Source organism: Panthera leo, chromosome D1 (genome assembly GCF_018350215.1).
Source record: "Panthera leo isolate Ple1 chromosome D1, P.leo_Ple1_pat1.1, whole genome shotgun sequence".
NCBI classification, from domain to species: domain Eukaryota; kingdom Metazoa; phylum Chordata; class Mammalia; order Carnivora; family Felidae; genus Panthera; species Panthera leo.
This window is the reverse complement of record NC_056688.1, coordinates 55,121,929-55,145,493: the sequence shown is the minus strand read 5'-3', so window position 1 is coordinate 55,145,493 and position 23,565 is coordinate 55,121,929. Positions and strand designations below refer to the sequence as shown.

Genomic DNA, 23,565 nt, shown 5'->3' with positions numbered 1-23,565 from the left:
AAATACAGAGAATAAATTATGGTTGCCAGGAAGGATGGGCAAATGGATGAAGTGGGAGATACTGACTTCCAATTTTGGAATGAATAAGTCACAGGGATGAAAATTAGGGCATAGGAAATAGTATCGTAATTAGCATTGTATGGTGACATTGGTAGGTACACTTGTGGTGAGCACAGCATAATATATCGACTAGTCAAGTCACTATGCTATATACCTGCAATTGATGGAGCATTATGTGTCAACTGTAATTTAAAAAGGAGCTGACATGTTAACTTCGTTTTTATATTTATCTTTGCATTTTAACATTTAAAATAAAAAGTGAAAACAGTCCTCATAAAACATTTGGATTAATTTAGGTTTATCATTCATGTAACAGCATTAAATTTAAGAAAGAGGTGTAATGACTCAAAGACAGGCATTTGTCTTTCAGTTTCAGTTTCCACTGTATATTCACAGAGAAAAGGCTGTTAGCATTTTTAATTCAAATGAAATAAGGTGCACTAAGGACATCTTTTGCATCAGTTAGGATTAGGTTTGGCTGTGAGTAACAGATATGTGATAATTAATGCTTTAAACAAGATGTAGATTTATTTCAGTCTGAAAAGCAGTTCGGGGCTGGGGTGGCAGCTCCATGGTATCAGGGGCGCAAGCTTCTCTTATTTTGTTGCTCAGCCATGCTTAGTGTAGGGGGCCGGGGCAGGCTGCCCAAGATGGGCCATTTGGCATAAAGATTATTTTAAGTTAAAATTAATTGAAACCCAGCAGAAGCAGGAAAAGCTCTCTGCCTCCCTGCAACTGCTAAATTTACAATGGAAAGGAGAGCCTGTAACAGGAAGAGAACTATTAACAGAGACTACCTTTTACCTAAGGAATTCACCTGCATAATAGGGCGACCTTGTTTTCCCATACATCTCCTTTCACCTTCTTGCTTATGGTCTTTATCCCCTTTGTATCCTTAACTGATCCCCTTTTCTTAACTGATGTAAGTTTCCTGTTGCCTCATTGTCTTTGGAATTTCATGTCTGTGTGGATTCCCCATACATACACCTACTAAGTTTGATTTCCTCCTGATAATCTGTCTCATGGTCAATTTGACTCCATGTCCAGCCAGAGGACCATAGGGCAGAGGAAGGTCTTCCTCCCCCAAATTGGGTTAGATCCCTACTGTCCCCTCAGAGACCAAGATGGCTTTAGCCATTGCATCCACATTCCCTGTAGCAGAAAAGGGAAGGAGGTGACAAGGGTGTAATCTCCATTTTTCTTGAAAGTACCATACCAGACTTCCACTTACTTAACTTACTTACTTACTTACTTACTTACTTACTTACTTACTGCAAAGAGGTCTTGGAAATGTCGTTTTCTTAGCTAAGTGGCAATGTATCCAGCTTAAAAATTGAGAGAGAGAGCAGGGGAGGGGCAGAGAGAGAAGGTGACCGAGAATCCCAAGCAGGCTCTGCGCTGTCAGTACAGAGCCCAACTCAGGGTTCAAACTCAAGAACCATGAGATCATGACCTGAGCCAAAATCAAGAGTCAGATGCTTTAACTGAGCCACCCATGCATCCTGTCTTTCTGTCTGTTATTTATTTCTAACTTCATTCTGTTGTGGTTGGGAGAGATACATACTTTGTATGTTATCTTTTTCAAGTCTGTTAGAATGTATGGCCTAACATATGCTCTATCTTGGAAAATGTTCCATGTGTACTTGAGAAAAATGTATATGCTATATGGTAGAGTGTTCTATATATGTCGATTTGCAAAAGATACGAACAAAAATCAGATGATGATCCATTGCTTTTCATATTTTACTAGAAACATAGAAACTAGAAGTTAAAAATATTACCATAAAGTGAGATTTTAAAAAGATCTATAAAATGCAAACCTCAATTCATTGCTATTTGATTCAACAGATAAAAGTAACACAATTCTATATTTTACCTTTTCATCGCTCTATCTGTGGACCACTCTCTCAGTTGCAAATGGCTACCTTCAACTCATTTTTTGCTGTATCTTTGAGGTTCTTTTTGAGATAGTTTTCTTTTTTACCTTTAGAATTTAGAAATTCCTTTAGTGGGTGTTCTGATTGAAAAATCTTCGTTTCATTTGTCAAAAATTATCTATATTTTTTTTTAAAGATTTTATGTTATTATAATGTTTTTAAGTTTATTTTTTGAAAGCGAGAGAGAGGGGGAGAGAGAGAATCCCAAGCACACTGTCAGTGCAGACCCGGACATGGGGCTCAAATTCACCAACCGTGAGATCATGACCTGGGCTGAAACCAAAGAGCCAGCCACTTAACTGACTGAGCCACCCAGATGCCCCAAAAGATTTTATTTTTTTAAGTAATCTATACCCAGCGTGGGGCTTAAAGTCACAACCATGGGATCAAGAGTAGTATGCTTTACTGACTGAGCCAGCCAGCTACCCCAAAAGTTATCTTTATTTCACTCAGATTCTTACATAAAATTTTCATTCAATAGATAATTATTTTCCCTTGGTACTTTGTAAATATCTTTCCACCATCTTTCTGAAAAGTCACCTATTTAATTTTTATTAAGGGCCAAGTGCATGAGTTTTTATTTAAAGGGGTATTAACTAATATAATTATTTTCTTGTGTTTTTCTCCTGTAGGGAATACAGTGAGTAACCTGATTATGATTATACCTCCAATTTTTGGTGCAATTCAGAGTGTTAGAGATGGACTGGAAAAGCGGTACATTGCTTCTTATTTAGCACTCACAGGTATGTGTAACACTTCATATAAAAAATGATGTACAGTAATCAGATGGGCTATTTTTCTCATTCATACCTAAATTGGTTCTTAATTTTATGTTATTACACAACTTGAACATAATCTGAAACTTCTGATTTAAAACTCTGGTAAATTGAACTGCATTTTTTATTAAAACCCAACTACATTTTTTTTAAGTTTATTTATTTATTTTGAGAGAGAGACAGAACATGAGCAGGGGAGGGACAAAGAGGGAGACAGAGAATCCTAAGCAGACTCCATGCTGTCAGCACAGAACCTGACACTGGGCTTGAACCTACGAGATCATGACCTGAGCTGATATCAAGAGTTGGACGCTTAACTGAGCCACCCAGGTGCCCCAAATTGAACTGCATTTTGAATAGTTTTTTAAAAATTAAATTATTTCAAGCATACAGAATAGAGATAACAAATATACCCATGATATCTTACCACCCAGCTTTGTCAGGTCTTAGTACTTTGCAGTATTTGTTTCAGATCTTTTTATTTATTAAATAAACTACCATGGATGAAATTGAAGCTATATTTGTATTCCTGCCTGATTTTATTCCCCTCACCCTCCCAGAGTTAACCTCTATACTTAATTTGATTATAATTTTCTCACTTGGCTTTGTATTTATACTACATATATATGTACACTTAAAAGTATGTATAGCATGGTTTGCATATTTTCAAACATTTTATAAAGGGTATTGTACTTACTGCAACTTACTCATATTTCTCTACTTGTCTGTGAGTCAGGGACTGTCCCTTAGTTATCTTTGTGTCCCTGTTGACTGGCAGTTTAGTGGTCCTCAATAAGTGTTGAATAGATGGATAAATGAACTTTACCAGAATGTAAGATCAGAAAATCTGTCATGTTCTTGCATTATCATCATAAAGACAAAAATAAGAAAGAAAGTTGATTTCTGGTTTATTTCTTTTATATAACCTTCTAAACACAATTTCGTTTGTTTTAGCCCAAAGTAGGTATTATTTATACATAGGCAGAAAGGACTTCTAATTAGTACAAAACTATAAGATAGAATGTATCCTACCAGATTTTACCATAATTAGATTGAATATGAGAGACTTTAATATCTGAATCTGTTTCTTATATGCTTGATGTTTTAAGAAAGTTACTTGGTTTAAGAAAGTTACTTCAGACGGAAGACTTGTCCACAAACTTAGCTCTTTGCTTTACTTCCTGAGATGTGTTAAGAATGTTTATAAAATATGGGGCTCCTGGTTGGCTCAGTTGGTTAAGCATCTGACTCTTGATTTTGGCTCAGGTCATGATCTCATGGTTATGAGATCAAGCCTGCCTAGGCTGTCAGCACAGAGCCTGTTTGGGATTCTCTGTCTCTGCCCTTCCTCCAATCATGTGCAGGTACTGTCTCTCTCAAAATAAAAAAATAAACTAAAAAGAAAAAAAAGAGAATGTTGAGGCACCTGGGTGGCTCAGTCAGTTAAGCGTCCAACTTCGGCTGAGGTCATGATCTGACGGTTTGTGGATTTGAGCCCCACAGCAGGCTTTGTGCTGACAGCTCAGAGCATGGAGCCTGCTTTGGATTCTGTCTGTCTGTCTGTCTGTCTCTCTCTCTCTCTCTCTCTGCCCTTCCCCTGCTTGTGCTGTCTCTCTCCAAAATAAATAAACATTTAAAAAATAAAAAATAAATAGAAAATTAAGAAAAGAATGTTTATAAAATACTGACAAATCACAATCAGTAATAACAATAAGAATAAAAAGATTCAAGGGACTTCCAGGTTCCCCTGGGACAATGGTGGCCTCCTAAATTAGAATTTGTCCACTTATCCTCCCAGAAGACCATACAAATTAAAAAGGAAAATAAAACCGCACTTAATCCATACTTTCAGCTCTACTGTGAGAGAACGAATACTATGAACTTCAAATCATTTTTAAATTAGGAAAAAAACCTCACCAGATTCCAACAGAAGTATCTTTTGATGTTTTAGACTTGGGGTTTGAAAAACTGCATGGAAAAGAGGAGAGGGGTTGAGAGCCTGAGTCTGCAAAACAAAACAAAACAAAACAAAACAAAACAAAACAAAACAAAACAAACAGCAAGTGGAAGCTTCACAGTAAATCCAAAATTTCTGAAAGCAGTCTAGGGTCTGGTAGATCACAGTACCAGTTAAAGGTAAAGGACTTGAAAGTGTGTAAGACCTAGGGTGGCATTTTTAGAAAGGTACCACTTCTGGTAAAGAGATAAATAGAGAGGGGGAGGGATCAGTGAAGGGAAAGAAGGAAGCTAGAGGGAGGAATTAAGATTCTATAGAAACAAAAGAAATATTAAACCTCAGACCTGCCCCCCTCAACTGCCCTGCCCTCAAATAAGTATATGAAAAAAGACACTGAACCTTACTATTCTGACAGAAGGGGGCAGTCTTGAACTAGGAATTTCTTAAGCCACCCAAACTTTACTCTTTCCACAAAATGGGCCAAAAGAAGCAGTCCATACAAAATTACTGTAAAAAGAAAAGAGAAAATGAGAATCAAAAATTTTTTGGCTTATGTACATTCTTCCCCCACAACTGATTACAAAGCAGAAAGAAACTGTAGCATAAAACTCCAAAATGAATTAAGTAGTCTCAAACAAATGAATCAAAAATTTTAAAAACTAGTAACATTCTCTTCTCCCAAAAGAAATAAAATTAGAATTGATTAAACTTAGGAAAGGAAAGGTATTAAAGCTGACTTACAATGTGTTGAATATTTAATAAGGGCTATTTAAGAAGGCCAAGAAATAAGCAAAATAATGAAAATGAGATAAAGAAGAAGTGTCAGAGAGGGGCACCTGGGTGGCTCAGTTGGTTGAGTGTTCGACTTTGACTCAGGTCATGATCTCATGGTTGACAAGTTTGAGCCCATGTCAGGCTCTGTGCAGACAACTCAGAGCCTGGAGCCTGCTTCCGATTCCATGTCTCCCTCTCTCTCTGCCCCTCCCTGACTCATCCTCTGTCTCTGTGTCAAAAACAAATATAAATATAAACATTCAGAAAAAAAGAAAAAGTGTCAGAGAGAAAGTGATTGAAATGGAATAGACTCAGCAAAGATCTCAAACATATAATTGGATTCCCTGGAGAAGAAAAACAAAACAGTGAAACAACTTATATTTAAAACTATAACTGAAGAAACTTTTTAGAAATAAAGAAATGAACCTGCATATTAAAAGGACCATTTTTACCTCTTAAAACTGACTTGCAATGGTTAATTCTGAAACATAGCCTCAGTAAAACTACTGGATTTTAAAAATAAAAAAAAATTCTTAAAACGCTAGTGAAAAAGACCAGGTTACTGACTTAGGCAAATAAATCAGGCTGGCATTAGACTTCATCAGCAACATACAAAGGCACCAGTGGAACAGCATTTTTAATGTAAGGCATGGATTTTATATTACAATCAAGTTTATTTTTTAGGTATCCAGGTTATAGAAAGATAATTTTAAATATGCAAGTACTCTCACCTCTATACAGGACTCCTTCTTGATGAATCCATGAGCACTGCATGAATTTAGTAGCTATTGTCCACATGTGGCAATTTAAATGTAAATTAATTCAAATTAAATAAAATGTAAAATTCAGTTCCTCTGTCACACCAACCACATTTTGAGTGCTCATTATATGTGGCTTGTGGCTACCCTATTGGGCAATGCAGATATAGAATGTCTCTATCATCACAGAAAGTTCTGCTGACTGCATTGTACTAGAGAATGATGTTCATCCAACTAAGAGAGAACACTGGGAAAATGTTAGCAAAATGTGTAATGATGAGCCTTTTATATATTTAATATATCTGTCAGTGCACAGCTGGATGTGGGGCTCAAACTCACAAACTGTGAGATCATGACCTGAACCAAAAATCAAGAGTCAGACACTTAACCTACTGAGCCACCCAGGTGCCCTGAGAGTGCAGTTTTTTAATGAGAGATGGAAAGGGCAAAGTAGAATAAGTTTGTTGACTATTGCCTAGGTGGCAAGTTGAGTATTAAGGAATATGATTTAAAAGTAACAAATCAGATTGTAAAAGGTCAAGTAAGAAAAGAAAGGGGGACAGAGGGTACTATAAAATATGCATAAGTACAAAAGAAACACTAGAACAACAACAAAAAAAGCTCTTTCCTACATACCGAAATAATTTAATTTTTTAATTTTTTTTATTTTGAGAGAGAGAGAGCGCGCATGCACATGTGTGAGCGGAAGAGGAGCAGAGAGAGCCAGGAGAGAGAGAATCCCAAGCAGACTCCACACTGTCAGAGTAGAGCCTGATTTGGGACTCGAACTCACAAACAGTGAAATCATGACCTGAACTGAAACCAGGAGTTGGATGCTTAATTAACTGAGCCACCCAGGAGCCCCCGAAAGAATTTTTTTTTTTTTTTTTTAATTTTATTTATTTATTTATTTATTTTAAATTTACATCCAAATTAGTTACCATATAGTGCAGCAATGATTTCAGGAGTAGACTCCTTAGTGCCCCTTACCCATTTAGCCTGTCCCCCTTCCCACAACCCCTCCAGTAACCCTATTTGTTCTCCATATTTATGAGTCTCTTCTGTTTTGTCCGCCTCCCTGTTTTTATATTATTTTTGTTTCCCTTCACTTATGTTCATCTGTTTTGTCTCTTAAAGTACTCATATGAGTGAAATCATATGATATTTGTCTTTCTCTGACTGACTGATTTCACTTAGCTTAATACCCTCCAGTTCCATCCATGTAGCTGCAAATGGCAAAATTTCATTTTTGTTGATTGCCAAGTAATACTCGATTTTTTATATATACCACATCTTCTTTATCCATTCATCCATCGATGGACATTTGGGCTCTTTCCATACTTTGGCTATTGTTGAGAGTGCTGCTATAGACTTTGGGGTGCATGTGTCCCTTTGAAACAGCACACCTGTATCCTGTGGATAAATACCTAGTATTGCATTGCTGGGTTGTAGGGTAGTTCTGTTTTTAGTTTTTTGAGGAACCTCCATACTGGTTTCCAGTGTCTGCACCAGCTTGCATTCCCACCAACAATGCAAAAGACATCCTCTTTCTCCGCATCCTCACCAACATCTGTTGTTGCCTGACTTGTTAATGTTAGCCATTCTGACAGGTGTGAGGTGGTATCTCATTGTGGTTTTGATTTGTATTTCCCTGGTGATGAGTGAAGTTGAGCATTTTTTCATGTGTTGGTTTGTCATCTGGATGTCTTTGGAGAAATGTCTATTCATGTCTCTTGCCCATTTCTTCACTGGATTCTTTGTTTTTTGGGAGTTGAGTTTCATAAATTCTTTATAGATTTTGGATACTAACTCTTTATCTTATATGTCATTTGCAAATATCTTCTCCCATTCTGTCAGTTGCCTTTTAGTTTTCCTGATTGTTTCCTTCGCTATGCAGAAGCTTTTTATTTTGATGAGGTTCATTTTTGCTTTTGTTTCCCTTGCCTCCAGAGACATGTTGAGTAAGAAGTTGCTGCAGCCAAGATCAAAGAGGTTTTTGCCTGCTTTCTCCTTGAGGATTTTGATGGCTTCCTGTCTTATGTTTAGGTCTTTCATCCATTTTGAGTTTATTTTGTGTATGGTGTAAGAAAGTGGTCCAGGTTCATTCTTCTGCATGTCGCTGTCCAGTTTTCCCACTTGCTGAAGAGATTGTCTTTATTCCATTGGATATTCTTTCCTGCTTTGTCAAAGATTAGTTGGCCATACGTTTGTGGGTCCATTTCTGGGTTCTCTATTCTGTTCCATTGATCTGAGTGTCTGTTCTTGTGCCAGTACCATACTGTCTTGATGATTACAGCTTTGTAGTATAGCTTGAAGTCTGGGATTGTGATGCCTCCTGCTTTGGTTTCCTTTTTCAAGATCGCTTTGGCTATTAGGGGTCTTTTCTGGTTCCATACAAATTTTAGGATTATTTCTTCTAGCTCTGTGAAGAAGGCTGGTGTTATTTGGATAGAGATTGCATTGAATATGTAGATTGCTTTGGGTAGTATCGACATTTTAACAATATTTGTTCTTCCTATCCAGGAGCATGGAATCTTTTTCCAGTTTTTAATGTCTTCTTCAATTTCTTTCATAAGCTTTCTATAGTTTTCAGTGTATAGATTTTTCACCTCTTTGGTTAGACTTATTCGTAGGTATTTTATGTTTTTTGATGCAATTGTCAATGGGATCGATTCCTTGATTTCTCTTTCTGTTGCTTCTTTGTGTATAGTAGGCAACTGACTTCTGTGCATTGATTTTATATCCTGTAACTTTGCTGAATTCATGAATCAGTTCTAGCAGTTTTTTGGTGGAATCTTTTGGGTTTTCCATATAGAGTATCATGTCATCTGTGAAGAGCGAGAGTTTGACCTCCTCCTGGCCAATTTGGATGCCTTTTATTTCTTTGTGTTGTCTGATTGCAGAGGCTAAGACTTCCAATACTATGTTGAATAACAGTGGTGAGAGTGGACATCCCTGTCTTGTTCCTGACCTTAGGGGGAAAGCTCTCAGTTTTTCCCCATTGAGGATGATATTAGTGTTGGGTCTTTTGTGTTTGGCTTTTATGATCTGGAGGTCTGAGCCTTCTTATCCCTACTTTCTTGAGGGTTTTTATCAAGAAAGGATGCTGTATTTTGTCAAACACTTCCTCTGCATCTATTGAGAGGATCATGTGGTTCTTGTCCTTTCTTTTATTGATGTGATAAATGACGTTAATTGTTTTGCGGATATTGAACTAGCCCTGCATCCCAGATATAAATCCCACTTGGTTGTGGTGAGTAATTTTTTTAATGTATTGTTGGATCCGGTTGGCTAATATCTTGTTGAGGATTTTTGCATCCATGTTCATCAGGAAAATTGGTCTGTAGCTCTCCCTTTTAGTGGGGTCTCTGGTTTTCGTATCAAGGTAATGCTGGCTTCATAGAATGAGTTTGGAAGTTTTCCTTCCATTTCTGTTTTTTGGAACAGCTTCAAGAGAATAGGTGTTAATTCTTCCTTAAATGTTTGGTAGCATTACCCTGGAAAGCCATCTGGCCCTGGACTCTTGTTTTTTGGCATATTTTTGATTACTAATTCTATTTCCTTACTGGTTATGGGTCTGTTCAAATTTTCTATTTCTTCCTGTTTCAGTTTTGGTAGTGTATATGTTTCTGGAATTTGTCCATTTCTTCCAGATTGCTCATTTTATTGGCGTATAATTGCTCATAATATTCTCTTATTATTGTTTCTATTTCTGCTCTGTTGGTTGTGATCTCTCCTCTGCATTCTTGATTTTATTTATTTGGGTCCTTTTCTTTTTGATCAAAGTGGCTAGTGGTTTATCAATTTTGTTAATTCTTTCGAAGAACTAGCTTCTGGTTTCATTGATCTGTTCTACTGTTTTTTGTTTGTTTCGATAGCATTAATTTCTGCTCTAATCTTTATTATTTCCTGTGTTATTCTCGTTTTGGGTTTTATTTGCTGTTCTTTTTCCAGCTCCTTAAGACGTAAGGTTAGGTTGTGTATCTGAGATCTTTCTTCCTTCTTTAGGAAGGCCTGGATTGCTGTATACTTTCCTCTTATGAACACCTTTGCTGCGTCCCAGAGGTTTTGGGTTGTGTTATCATTTTCACTGGCTTCCATATAGTTTTTAATTTCCTCTTTAACTTCTTGGTTAGCCCATTCTTTCTTTAGTAGGATGTTCTTCAGTCTCCAAGTATTATTTACCTTTCCAAATTTTTTCTTGTGGTTGATTTTCGAGTTTCATAGCGTTGTGGTCTGAAAATATGCACAGTATGATCTCGATCTTTTTTTTTTTTAATTTTTTTCAAACTTTATTTATTTTTGAGACAGAGAGAGACAGAGCATGAACGGGGGAGGGTCAGAGAGAGGGAGACACAGAATCTGAAACAGGCTCCAGGCTCTGAGCTGTCAGCACAGAGCCCGACGCGGGGCTCGAACCCACAGACCACGAGTTCACGACCTGAGCTGAAGTCGGACGCTTAACCGACTGAGCCACCCAGGCGCCCCTGATCTTGATCTTTTTACACTTACTTAGGGCTGATTTGTGTCCCAGTATATGGTTTATTCTGGAGAATGTTCCATGTGCACTGGAGAAGAATGTATATTCTGCTGCTTTAGGATGAAATTGTTCTGAATGTATCTGTTAAGTCCATCTGGTCCAGTGTGTCATTCAAAGCCATTGTTTCCTTGTTGATTTTTTGATTAGATGATCTGTCCATTGTTGTAAGTGGGGTGTTGAAGTCCCCTACTATTGTGGTATTACTATCGATGAGTTTCTTTATGTTTGTGATTAATTGATTTATATATTTGGGTACTCTCACATTTGGCGCATAAATGTTTACAGTTCTTAGATCTTCTTGGTGGATAGACCCCTTAATTATGATATAATGCCCTTCTTCATCTGTTGTTACAATCTTTATTTTAAAGTCTAGATTGTCTGATACAAGTATGGATACTCTGGCTTTCTTTTGGTGACCATTAGCATGATAGATGGTTCTCCATCCCCTCACTTTCAATCTGAAGGTATCTTTAGGTCTAAAGTGGGTCTCTTGTAAACAGCATATAGATGGATCTTTTTTTCTTAACCATTCTTTTACCCTATGTCTTATGATAGGAGCACTGAGTCCATTGATGTTTAGAGTGAATACTGAAAGATATGATATTATTGCCATTATGTTACTTGTAGTGTTGGAGTTTCTGGTGGTGTTCTCTGGTTCTTTCTAATCTTTGTTGCTTTTGGTATTTACATATATATATATATATATATACATATATATACACACACACACACATATATATACAATGTGTATATGTATATACACACACATATATATATATATACGTATGTATGTATGTATGTATTCATCTTTTCTCCCCTCAGAGAGTCCCCCTTAAAATTCTTGCAGGGCTGGTTTAGTGGTCACGAACTCCTTTAATTTTTGTTTGTCTGGGAAACTTTCTGTCTCTCCTCCTATTTTGAATGACAGCCTTGCTGGATAAAGAATTCTTGGCTGCATATTTTTCTGATTCAGCACATTGAATATATCCTGCCACTTCTTTCTGGCCTGCCAAGTTTCTGTGGATAGGTCTGCTGCAAACCTGATCTATCTTCCCTTGTAGGTTAAGGACTTTTTTTCCCTTGCTGCTTTCATGATTCTCTCCTTGCTTTAGTATTTTGTGGATTTGACTATGATATGCCTTGTTGATGGTCGGTTTTTGTTGAATCTAATGGGAGTCCTTTGTGCTTCCTGGATTTTGATGTCTGTGTCTTTCCCCAGCTTAGGAAAGTTTTCTGCTATGATTTGTTCACATAACCCTTCTATCCCTATGTCTCTCTCTTCCTCTTCTGGGACCCCTGTGATTCTGATGATGTTTCTTTTTAATGAGTCACTGATTTCTTTAATTCTTAAATTGTGTTCTTTTGCCTTAATCTCCCACTTTTTTTCTGCTTCATTAGTCTCCATAAGTTTGTCCTCTGAATCACTGATTGTTCTGCCTCATCTGTCCTTGCTGCTGCGGCATCCATCCGTGATTGCAGCTCAGTTATAGCATTTTTTTTGTTCATCCTGACTAGTTTTTACTTCTTTTATCTCTGCAGAAGGGGATTCTAATCTCTTTTTGACTCCAGCTAGTATTCTTATTATCATGATTCTAAATTCTGGTTCAGACATCTTGCTTGTTATCTGTGTTGGTTAAGTCCCCGGCTGTTGTTTCTTCCTGCTCTTTCTTTTGGGGTAAATTCCTTCGTTTCATCATTTTGAAGGGAGAAAAGTTATTAATGAGGTAGAAAAACTTAAAATTAAAAAATATTAAAATTAAAAATTAAACACACACACACAAAATCGAATAAATGATGCTAGATCCTAGGTGTGTTTTGGTCTGCATGTTGAAAGTGGTTTGATAGATTAGAGAGAAAAGAGGGGGAAAAAAAACAAAGGTAATCGTTTGAGAATTTGAAAAAATGAATACACTGAAGTAGACTAAAATGAAATGATGGAAGTAAAATAGAATTTGAAAAAATTTTCACATAATTAAAGAATATAATAGAGAAAAGTAAAGAAAAATATTTTTAATAAAAATTGAAAATAAAAATGAATTTTTTCTTTCTGTATTCAAGAAAAAGAAAAGAAACGAAAAAGAGAAAAAAGAAAAAAAAGGAAATTGTTTGGAAATTTGAAAAAGTGAATACACTGAAGTAGACTGAAAGAAAATGATGGAAGCAAAATAGAATTTGAAAAAATTTACACAAAAGTAAAAAATTAAAAAAAATTAAAACTATTTTTAATAGAAATTGAAAATAAAAATGAATTTTTTCTCTTTCTGTATTGAAGATAAAGAAAAGAAGTTAAAAAGAGAAAAAAAAAGGAAAGGAAGAAAATTGAATAGATTCACTTGCTAATGGATTGAAATACGACTGAAATTACTTAGTTCTCCCCTAGAAGTCAGACTATGAGCACTTTATAGTCCATAAACTAAGCAGGCAGTGAGGCTTCTGTTCTTGAAGAGCAAGGTTGGCCCAGTTGGCAGGGCTGTGTAGCGGCTCCATTCTCCACTAGATGGCGCTGCTAGCCTACTGGGGTGGAGTGTTGTGGCGCTTGTAGGTGCATATGTGCATGCGTGGGAGCAATGTAAATGGCATCACACAGCTACCCAGTCTCTAGTATCAGAACTCTGTTCTCCCCGATCAGCAATCGTGCACCCTTCCTTTGTTTTCAGCTTTTGTCCACTCCCTGCATTTTCACTATCCGTGACCAAGTCCCAGGTAGTACCTCTCTCCAGAGTTTTGTCTCAGATGCAGCTGTTTTCCTTGGCTCCTTACTTCTGAGGGACTGCGGCTTTGACCCGTTCCACCCCTCTGTGGAGGGTCTCACCAAGCAATGGCCGAATGCCCGCCACACCCAGGAAAGCTTGTGAGACCATGCTGCTGCCGGTGCCGAGAGACTGTGGCCAGTGTAGTGGCAGCATTTCAGGGATTATGGAGAATCACAACACATCTGGCACCAGGCTTCACCCTTAACGACCTTGTTCCAGCACCAGCGAATGTGGCCATTCTCTGGGGTCTGCTGGGACCAGGTGGCCTCAACAGTCTCTACCAAATGTCCTTCCGGTAGTGGAACTGCTTTTCCCTGTGTGGCTCACGAACCTTCCGGACCCCACTCTGCTCCTGGGGGTTCACCCTTCCCACCAGAGCACCACCAAGTATTGAGCAACGGAGTTACAGACTCTGCACTCCCCTTGTTTACAGTGTTAATGGAATTTAAACCCTCTCCTTTCTCCTTTCTCCCTTTTTAGTTTAGTCCCTGTGGCTGTTTCCAATTTTCCACTTTCTGTCCAGCTGCTTTTGGGGAAGGGTGCTTTTCCTGTATTCTCCCCCCACCCCAATCCCGTCTCCATCCTCTCTCTGCCCTCAAAAGCAGCTCCCTGTCCGCCTCAGCTTCTCTCTCCCCAAGTTCAACTCTCCGCACTGTGTATCTGCTGAATTCTGTGGTTCAGGTTGTACAAATTGTTGTGTTAATCTTCAGATCAGTTCTCTAGATGTGCAGGATGGTTTAGTATTGGTGTAGCTGTATTTCATGGAGATGAGACACACAAAAAACTTCTGTGCTGTTCCACCATCTTGGCTCTGTCCTGAAGAATTTTTTTTAAAAGGGGGAGGAAAAAAGAAAAGTGAAATATTAAGATGTCAAAAGGCAAGAAAAAAGACTGCAAAGTAAAGCTGATGAAAGTTCAAGGGAGGAAATTATAAAGACATAAACAGAAATTAACAAGACAGAGAACAGAAAAACATAGTACTAATTAATGTAGGAAAATTTGTGTTTTTTTAAAGAAAAAGTCTGCTAGCTAACTTAAGAATGAAAAAGCAAACATAAACATACATAATAAGTGGCAAAGGGAAATAGCCATTGAAACAAAGGAATTAAAATTTAAAACCTCAGTGTAAATAAATTTAGAATTGGATAATGTACTAAGAAAGTAGGTTGCCAACCCAAAAACAAATAATCCAATGAAGAAATGGGCAAATGACATGAATAGGCACTTCTCCAAAGAAGACATCCAGATGGCAAAGCGACACATAAGAAAATGCTCAACATCACTCATCATCAGGGAAATACAAATAAAAACCACAATGAGATACCACCTCACACCTGTCAAAATGGCTAACATTAACAACTCAGGCAACAACAGATACTGGCAAGGATGCGGAGAAATAGGATCTCTTGTGCGCTGCTGGTGGGAGTGCCAACTTGTACAACCACTCTGGTAAACAGTATGGACTTTCCTCAAAAAATTAAAAATAGAACTACCCTACAACCCAGCAATTGTACTACTAGGTATTTATCCAAAGGATACAGGTATGCTGTTTTGAAGGGGCACGTGCACCCCAATGTTTATAGCAGCACTATCAACAATAGCCAAAGTATGGAAAGACCCCAAATGTCCATCAATGGATGAATGGATAAAGAAGATGTGTTGATATATATATATATATATATATATATATATATATATATATATATATATAGTGGATGTATATATATATAGTGGATATATATATATATATATAGTGGATATATATATATATATATAGTGGAGTATTACTCAGCAGTCAAAAAGAATGAAATCTTGCCTTTTGCAGCTATGTGGATGGACCTAGAGGGTATTATGCTAAGTGAAATTAGTCAGAGAAAGACAAATATCATATGACTTCACTCATATGAGGACTTTAAGAGACAAAACAGATGAACATAAGGGAAGGGAAGAAAATAGAATATAAAAACAGAGAGGGGGACAAAACATAAGAGACTGTTAAATATAGTGAACAGAGGATTGTTGGAGGGGTTGTGGGAGGTGGGATGGGCTAAATGAGTAAGGGGCATTAAGGAAACTACTCTTGAAATTGTTACACCATATATATGCTAACTAACTTGGATGTAAATTAAAAATAATTAAATTATTAATAATTAAAAAGAAAAGAAAATAGGTAACCAAAATTGACCCCAGGAAAGACAAAGCTTTGAACAGACCAATTTCTATGTAAAAAATAGAGTAAGTTATCAAGGAACTCCTCCACAGAATAATATGACACCCAGGTAATTTCACAGAGTTCTATTAAAACTACAAAGACCTGATAGTTCCAGTATTATGTAAATTTTTCCAAAGCATGCATAATGAAGGAAAATTTCCAAATCCTTTTTATGAAGCAAACAACATTGTTATGTAAACCTGATAAAAATGCCAAAAAAAAGAACTAATACAAATATCAATGCAGATGTCATAAATTATTAGGAAATAGAAAGGAGTGAACTACTAATGCATGTAACAACATGGAGGAACCTCAGAAACATTTGGCAAGTGAAAGAAACTAAAAAACACAAAAGAACACAGATTATATGCTTCTGTTTATGAAATCATGTGATTTGTAAATTATTATAAATTATATAAATTCTTTATAAATTATATGATTCTATTATGAAATTTCTAGAAAGGACAAAATCATGGAAATACAAAGGAAATCATTAGTTACCTGGGGTTTAGGGTGGGAGTGGATGTTGACTGCAGATGGGCATAACAACTTCTTTGGGTGTTGCAGTTGCCACAAAATTGGATTGTGGTGATGGTTGCACAACTTTTTTTTTTTTTTTAAGTTTATTTATTTACTTTGAGAGAAAGAGAAAGTACAAGCAGGGGGAGGCCAGGGAAAGGAAGAGAGAATCCTAAGCAGCTCCACACTGACAGCGCAAAGCCCGATGCAGAGCTCCAACTCACAAACTGTGAGATCATGACTTGAGCAGAGACCAAGAGTCAGATGCTTAACTGACTGAGCCACCCAGGTGCCCCCACAACTCTTTAAATTTACAAAAACTTGGGGCGTCTGGGTGGTTCAGTCAGTTAAGCATCCAACTTGGGCTCAATTCATGATCTCTCGGTTCATGTGTTCAAGCCCTGCATTGGCCTCTCTGCTGTCAGCGCGGAGCCTGCTACAGAGCCTTGGTCTGCCTCTCTTTATGCGCCCCCCCCCCCCATCTCAAAACACTAAATAAGCATAAAATTTTTACAAAGATAAATTTAGTTTGGCCAACTAATCTTTGACAAAGCAGGAAAGAATATCCAATGGAATAAAGGCAGTCTCTTCAGCAAATTGGAAAATTTGACAGCAACATGCAGAAGAATGAACCTGGACCACTTTCTTACACAATACACAAAATAAACTCAAAATGGGTGAAAGACCTAAACATAAGACAGGAAGCCATCAAAATCCCCAAGGAGAAAGCAGGCAAAAACCTCTTTGACCTTGCCTGTAGCAACTTCTTACTCAACACATCTCTGGAGGCAAGGGAAACAAAAGCAAAAATGAACTATTGGGACCTCATCAAGATAAAAAGCTTCTGCACGGCAAAGAAAACAGCAAAACTAAAAGACATCTGATGGAATGGGAGAAAATATTTGAAAATGACATATCAGATAAAGGGCTAGTCTTCAAAACCTATAAAGAACTTATCAAACTCACTGCCCAAAAAACAAATAATCCAGTGAAGAAATGGGCAAAAGACATGAATGGACACTTTTCTAAAGAAGACATTCAGATGGCTAACAGATATATGAAAAAATGCTCAGTATCACTCATCATCAGGGAAATACAAATCAAAACCACAACAAGATACCACCTCACACCTGTCAGAATGGCTAAAATTAACAACTCAGGCAATGACAGATGCTGGTGAGGATGTGGAGAAAGAGGAACCCTTTTGCATTGCTGGTGGGTATGCCGACTGGTGCAGTCACTCTGGAAAACAGTATGGAAGTTCCTCAAAAAATCAAAAATAGAACGACCCTACAATCCAGCAATTGCATTATTAGGTATTTATCCAAGGGATACAGGTGTGTTGTTTCAAAGGGACACATGCACTGCAATGTTTATATCAGCACTATTGACAATAGCCAAAGTATAGAAAGAGCCCAAATGTCTGTCGACAAATGGATAAAGAAGATGTGGTATACACACACACACACACACACACACACACACACACACACACAATGGAGTGTAATTCGGCAATCAAAAAGAATGAAATCTTGCCATTTGCAACAACGTGGATGGAACTAGAGTGTATTATGCTAAGCGAAATTAGAGAAAGACAAATATGATATGACTTCACTCATATGTGGAATTTAAGGTACAAAACAAATGAACAGAAGGGAACGGAAGCAAAAAGAATATAAAAACAGGGATGGAACAAAACATAAGAGACTCTTAAATATAGAGAACAAACTGAGGGTTGTTGGAGGGGTTGTGGGTAGACGGATGGGCTAAATGGGCAAGGGACATTAAGGAGGACACTTGTTGGGATAAATATAGGGGATGAATCACTGGATTCTACTCCTGAAATCATTATTGCACTATATGCTAACTAACTTGGATGTGAATTAAAAAAATAATAAAATAGGAAGGAAGGAAGAACGAATAAAGAAGGAAAAAGAAGAAAGAAAGAAATTCATTGAGTAGCGCCTGCATAGCTCATTTGGTTAAGCATCCGACTCTGGATCTGGGTCAGGTCATAATCTCTCAGTTCGTCAGTGTGAGCCCCGCATTGGCCTCTGTACTGCCCATGTGGAGTCTGTCCCATGTGGAGCCCTCTCTCTCCTTCTGTCTCTGCCCCTCCCCCCCCAGAATGAATGAATGAATGAATAAAAATAAACTTACAAAAACTCAAAAAGTCATACATGTACAATGAGTGAATTTAATGGTATATATCAATACTTGCTTTAAAACTAAACACGAATGGACACAGGAAATGGAGTAATGTGCATACTATGTGAGAGAAGGAGGGACACGTTGAGTGTTTACATCTCAGAGGTGGGGCTGAAGGAAGAAAAGCAGTAGAGGAGAATATAGATACAGAAAACTTGAAATCAGCAATAGTGTGTAGAGTAGCAGTATCTCCTTTCTGGTGGAGTATAGCTACTTTTCCTGTTGTACCTGGTGTTTAGGATCCAGGCAGCCACTCTTAATTGTTTTGTTTTTAATTTTTTTAATGCTTATTATTATTATTTTTTTGAGAGAGAGAGTGTGAGCAGGGAGGGGCAGAGAGAGAGAGACAGAGAGAGAGAGAGAGAGAGAGAGAGAGAGAGAGAGAATGCGAAGCAGGCTCTAGGCTCTGAGCTGTCAGCACAGAGCCCAATGTGGGGCTCAAACTCATGAACCGCAAGATCATGACCTGAGCCAAAGTCAGACACTTAACTGACTAAGCCACACAGGTGCCCCATTCCTAATTGTTGAAGATTAATGAATCCTATTTGTCACCCTGAGTTTATAGATATGATGTTTTGAGTAACTGTTCCACATACTGTGGTAATCTCTCTTCTGATATTCCTGTGATTATATGGAGGTACATATTTTCTAAATTATTTTTTCCTGTAATCTTTTTCCAACTGAAAAAGGTTTAGGGGTGATTAAAGGAGATAAAAATAGAGCACAATAGAGGCAATATAATGAAATTTTTGGGACTCTGTCTCTTGATGGAAGGCATCCTTATGAAATTTATTCTCTAAAGGTTAGAGAAAGCCCTTACGCTCAATTTTTAAAGCAATTTCTTTCAATTATACCACTGATATAGATTAATAAGTCCTTATTCAATTCCTTAGAACCAGAAGTATTTCTGAATCCAGATTGCTTTTGGATTTTAGAAAATTAATAGGTTGTATATACTGCAGTCTACCTACGAAGCCCACCAAGGCTTGGGGCAGCACTTCATAGGTGAACTATTCATATTGCTGCGTAACATGAATAGTCACACTAACTGGGCTAAACATTTATTATAAATAGCCTTATGTCCAGTCAGGTCAGATTTTACTGTCAAGTCAATTTGTGCCAAACGTGATGAACAAAACAACTTTTAGTTTTAAGAACTTTTCTTTTTTTGAGTTATTAAGCAAGATATTTAAGTTTATTTGACCCTCTTTTTTCTTATTCATTATTAAAAAAAATTTTTTTAATGTTTATTTTTTTTTTGAGAGACAGAGGAGGCCACAGAATCTGAAGCAGGCTCCAGGCTCTGAGCTGACAGCACAGAGCCCAACGTGGGGCTCAAACTCACAAAAAGTGAGATCATGACCTGAGCCGAAGTCAGACACTTGACTGACTGAGCTACCCAGGCGCCCCCCTATTTCTTATTTTAAAAAGTAGTAGATAGTAAATAGAATCTGACCCTATAGTAGGAAAATAACAACCCATTACAACTGGAGTTTGTTACCCAGGGCTCAAGATCATTGAAATTTAGAGGAGATCCATTAATAGAATTTATTATAGTAGCAAATTCAAGAAGAGAGACCATGTGATTATCTTCATAAATGCTGAAAAAGCCTTTGTCAAAATTCAGTACCCATTTCTGGCTAGAAATAAAACTCAAGACTCAGTTGGTTAAGCGTCCGACTTCGGCTCAGGTCATGATCTTGTGGCTTGAGAGTTTGAGCCCTGCGTCGGGCTCTGGGCTGATAGCTCAGAGCCTGGAGCCTGTTTCAGATTTTGTGTCTCCCTCTCTCTTCTCCTCCCCTGTTCACGCTGTCTCTGTCTCTCTCAAAAATAAATAAATATTTTTAAAAAATTTAAAAAAAAAGAAAACTCAAGAAAATAAGAATTGATGGATGCTGTCTTAACATGGTAATATACATACCTCTGTTCTAAAGCCAGCATTTTTACTCAGTGTGGAAGCACTAGAGATATTAATCAATGCATTTCTACCAGAGAAAATGATTAAGTGCCTACGTATTGGGAAAGAAGGAAAACTATTTCTGTTTACAGACATCATAGTGTTTCTGAAAACTCTAGCCTAGAGAATCAGTTTTCACACTGACTCCAACAAGAAAACTATTTGGTGAGGTATCAGATTTAAAATTATAAAAAGCGGTATCCATGGGGCACCTGGCTGTCTCAGTTGGTTCACCATCTGACTCATGATTTTGGCTCAGGTCATGATTCCAGGGTCGTGGGATTGCTTCTCTCTGTCTGCCCCTCTCCCCTCACTCGTGTGCTCTCTATTAAAAAACAAAAAACAAAAAAAGGCAATAGCCTTCATATATACATACATTATCCCATTAGATATAATAGTAAAGAAGACCCCATTTAAAATATCCCCCAAAATAAAATATCTAGGAATAAATTTAATAAGAAATATGTAAAATCTGTGTGAAAAAACTTTAAAATGCTTTTGATGCCGGGGCGCCTGGGTGGCGCAGTCGGTTAAGCGTCCGACTTCAGCCAGGTCACGATCTCGCGGTCCGTGAGTTCGAGCCCCGCGTCAGGCTCTGGGCTGATGGCTCGGAGCCTGGAGCCTGTTTCCGATTCTGTGTCTCCCTCTCTCTCTGCCCCTCCCCCGTTCATGCTCTGTCTCTCTCTGTCCCAAAAATAAATAAAAAAACGTTGAAGAAAAAAAAAAATTTTTTTTAAATGCTTTTGATGCCATGAAAGTAAATCAATCTGAACAAATAAAAAGTTGTTTCTGGATAGACAACTTAAAGATGTCTGTTATGTTTAGATTAATTTATTGAAATAAATAATACTAATAGAAATACTAGTAAGTTGTTTCCTGGTATAAGAATAAGACAGATGGATACTAAAGTTCATATGACAGTATAAACATACAAAGATACCCAGGAAATCTTTGAAAAAGAATAGGTAAAGGATATACTGGTCCTCCTGTATATTATACTATAAAACCTGCATTGGTAAATAGTATATTGTACTTGTATTCCAATAGATAGTAAAATAGAATTTTTTTTATAAGTCCTAAATAGACCGAAGTCTGTGTTACATTTTGGTATATGATAAAGATTACATTTCTGATTGCTGGGACAAAGATGAATATTTTAATAAATGGTATTTAGAGAAACATAGAATAGATGTCTGTATACCTTGTTTCATACATAAGAGTAAGCTCTAAATTGATCAGAGACCTAATTATAAAAACTAAAATCTTGTAAGTACTTGAAGAAAACACGTGTGAATTCTTCTGTATCCAGCGTGTGAGGAAACAATGATTTAACATCCAGATATAATAAAATAAAATGTCCAATTAATTAGAAACTTCGGCTTGGAAAAAAAATACTATAAGCAAAGTCCAGAGAAAAGACCAGTTGGTGAAAATATTTATGATGCATGCTATAGGTAGAGTTTTAATATCCCTAATGCAAAAATGACTTTTAAATATTGAGGATAGAAAGGAGCAAAAGTCCAGTAGAAATAAGTGGTCAGAGACAGACAGAAAATTCTCCAAAAAAGATGAAAAATAACCAACATATTTAAGAAAAGGTACTCAGTTCATTCATAATAAAAGAAATGCAAATGAGAACTATACCAATGTATTATTTCTCATTTGTCAGACTGGCAAAAAGTGAAATACTGAACAACACACTTTTGGCAAGACTGTGGGAGAAATCGGCACTCTTCATACATTGCGGGTGAGAATAAAACACTTTTGTAGGTGAATTTGGCAATTTCTAACAAAATTATATATGCAGTTATCCTTTGACTCAACATTCACATTTTAAAGAATTTTCTGTGAAGATATATCCCCAGTAATTCACAATTAAATGGACATATGGATATTTATTACAACTTAAAACATAAGCTTTAAACATAAAGCCCATAAAGGATTTAAAAGATGCAGAGTGTCGGGGTGGATGGGTGGCTCAGTCGGTTAAGTGCCCGACCTTGGCTCAGGTCATGATCACACAGTTCATGGGTTCGAGCCCTGCGTTGGGCTTTGTGCTGACAGCTCAGAGCCTGGAGCCTGCTTCGGATTCTGTGTCTCCCTCTGTCTCTGCCCCTTCCCCCACTCTGTCTCTGTCTCTGTCTCTGTCTCTGTCTCTGTCTATCTCTCAAATAAACATTAAAAAAAAAGAATGAAAGATACAGAGTGTAAAAGTATATACTTAAAAGGATAGAGGAGGGGAAACATATCTTGAGTATACCTTTTTGTATTTTTATTTTTGGAACCATATTATGATTCCATATACTCAAAAAATATAATTATATCAAGCAGAACAGGAGTAGTAGAAATTAGGGAGAAGGACCCTGACATTGAATATAAAGAAAAATGAATTGCAGAAGATAACATCTGATAATTGTTATCCAAAATATAAAAGAACTCTTTGTATACAAAATGTAAATGTAAAACTCAACAGTAGGAAACAATTGGTTAAAAAATGGACCAAGGACCTTAACAGACACCTCACCAAAAAACTTATTCAGATGGAAAATAATATGAAAAGATGCCCCACATCATATGTCATCAGAAAAATGCAAATTAAAATAACAGTAAGACCCTATTAAACATGTTAATATGGCCAAAATCCAGAACACTGACCAAAGATCGTTGAGGATGTGGAACAACACAAACTCTCATTCATTGCTGCTAGGAATGCACAATGGTACAGCCACTTTGGAAGACAGTTTGGTGGTTTCTTACAAAACTCAGCATAATCTCACCATATGTCAGCTGTCATGCTTTTTGATATTTACTCAAAAGACCTGAAAACTTAGGTCCACCCAAAAATCACACAGATGTTTAATTCAGCTTTATTTATAATGCCAATACTTGGAAGCAAACAAGAAGTCCTTTATTAGGTAAATGGATAAACTGTGGTACCTCTAGACAATGAAATACAATTCGGTGCTATAAAGAAGTGAACTATCAAACTACAAAAAACAGTAAGGAACCTGAAATGCCCACTAGTGAAAGAAACCAGTCTGAAAAGGCTAAATACTGTATGATTCCAACTCTCTGATGTTTTGGAAAAGGCAAAACTATGGAGACAGTAAAAAG

General features: G+C 37.1%; 1 protein-coding gene across 5 annotated transcripts in view; it reads left to right on the top strand.

The window, feature by feature from the left end:
* The window catches only part of ACER3 (alkaline ceramidase 3), a 181,024-nt gene that overhangs the window by 60,101 nt on the left and 97,358 nt on the right, over window positions 1-23,565 (top strand). For 4 of the 5 annotated variants that reach the window (XM_042903917.1, XM_042903919.1, XM_042903920.1 and 1 more), the window contains one exon: window positions 2,630-2,740. In XM_042903917.1, coding sequence (XP_042759851.1) covers window positions 2,630-2,740 — 111 coding nt within the window. The remainder of the gene's footprint in view (window positions 1-2,629; window positions 2,741-23,565) is intronic. The other variant, XM_042903921.1, reaches the window with a different exon arrangement.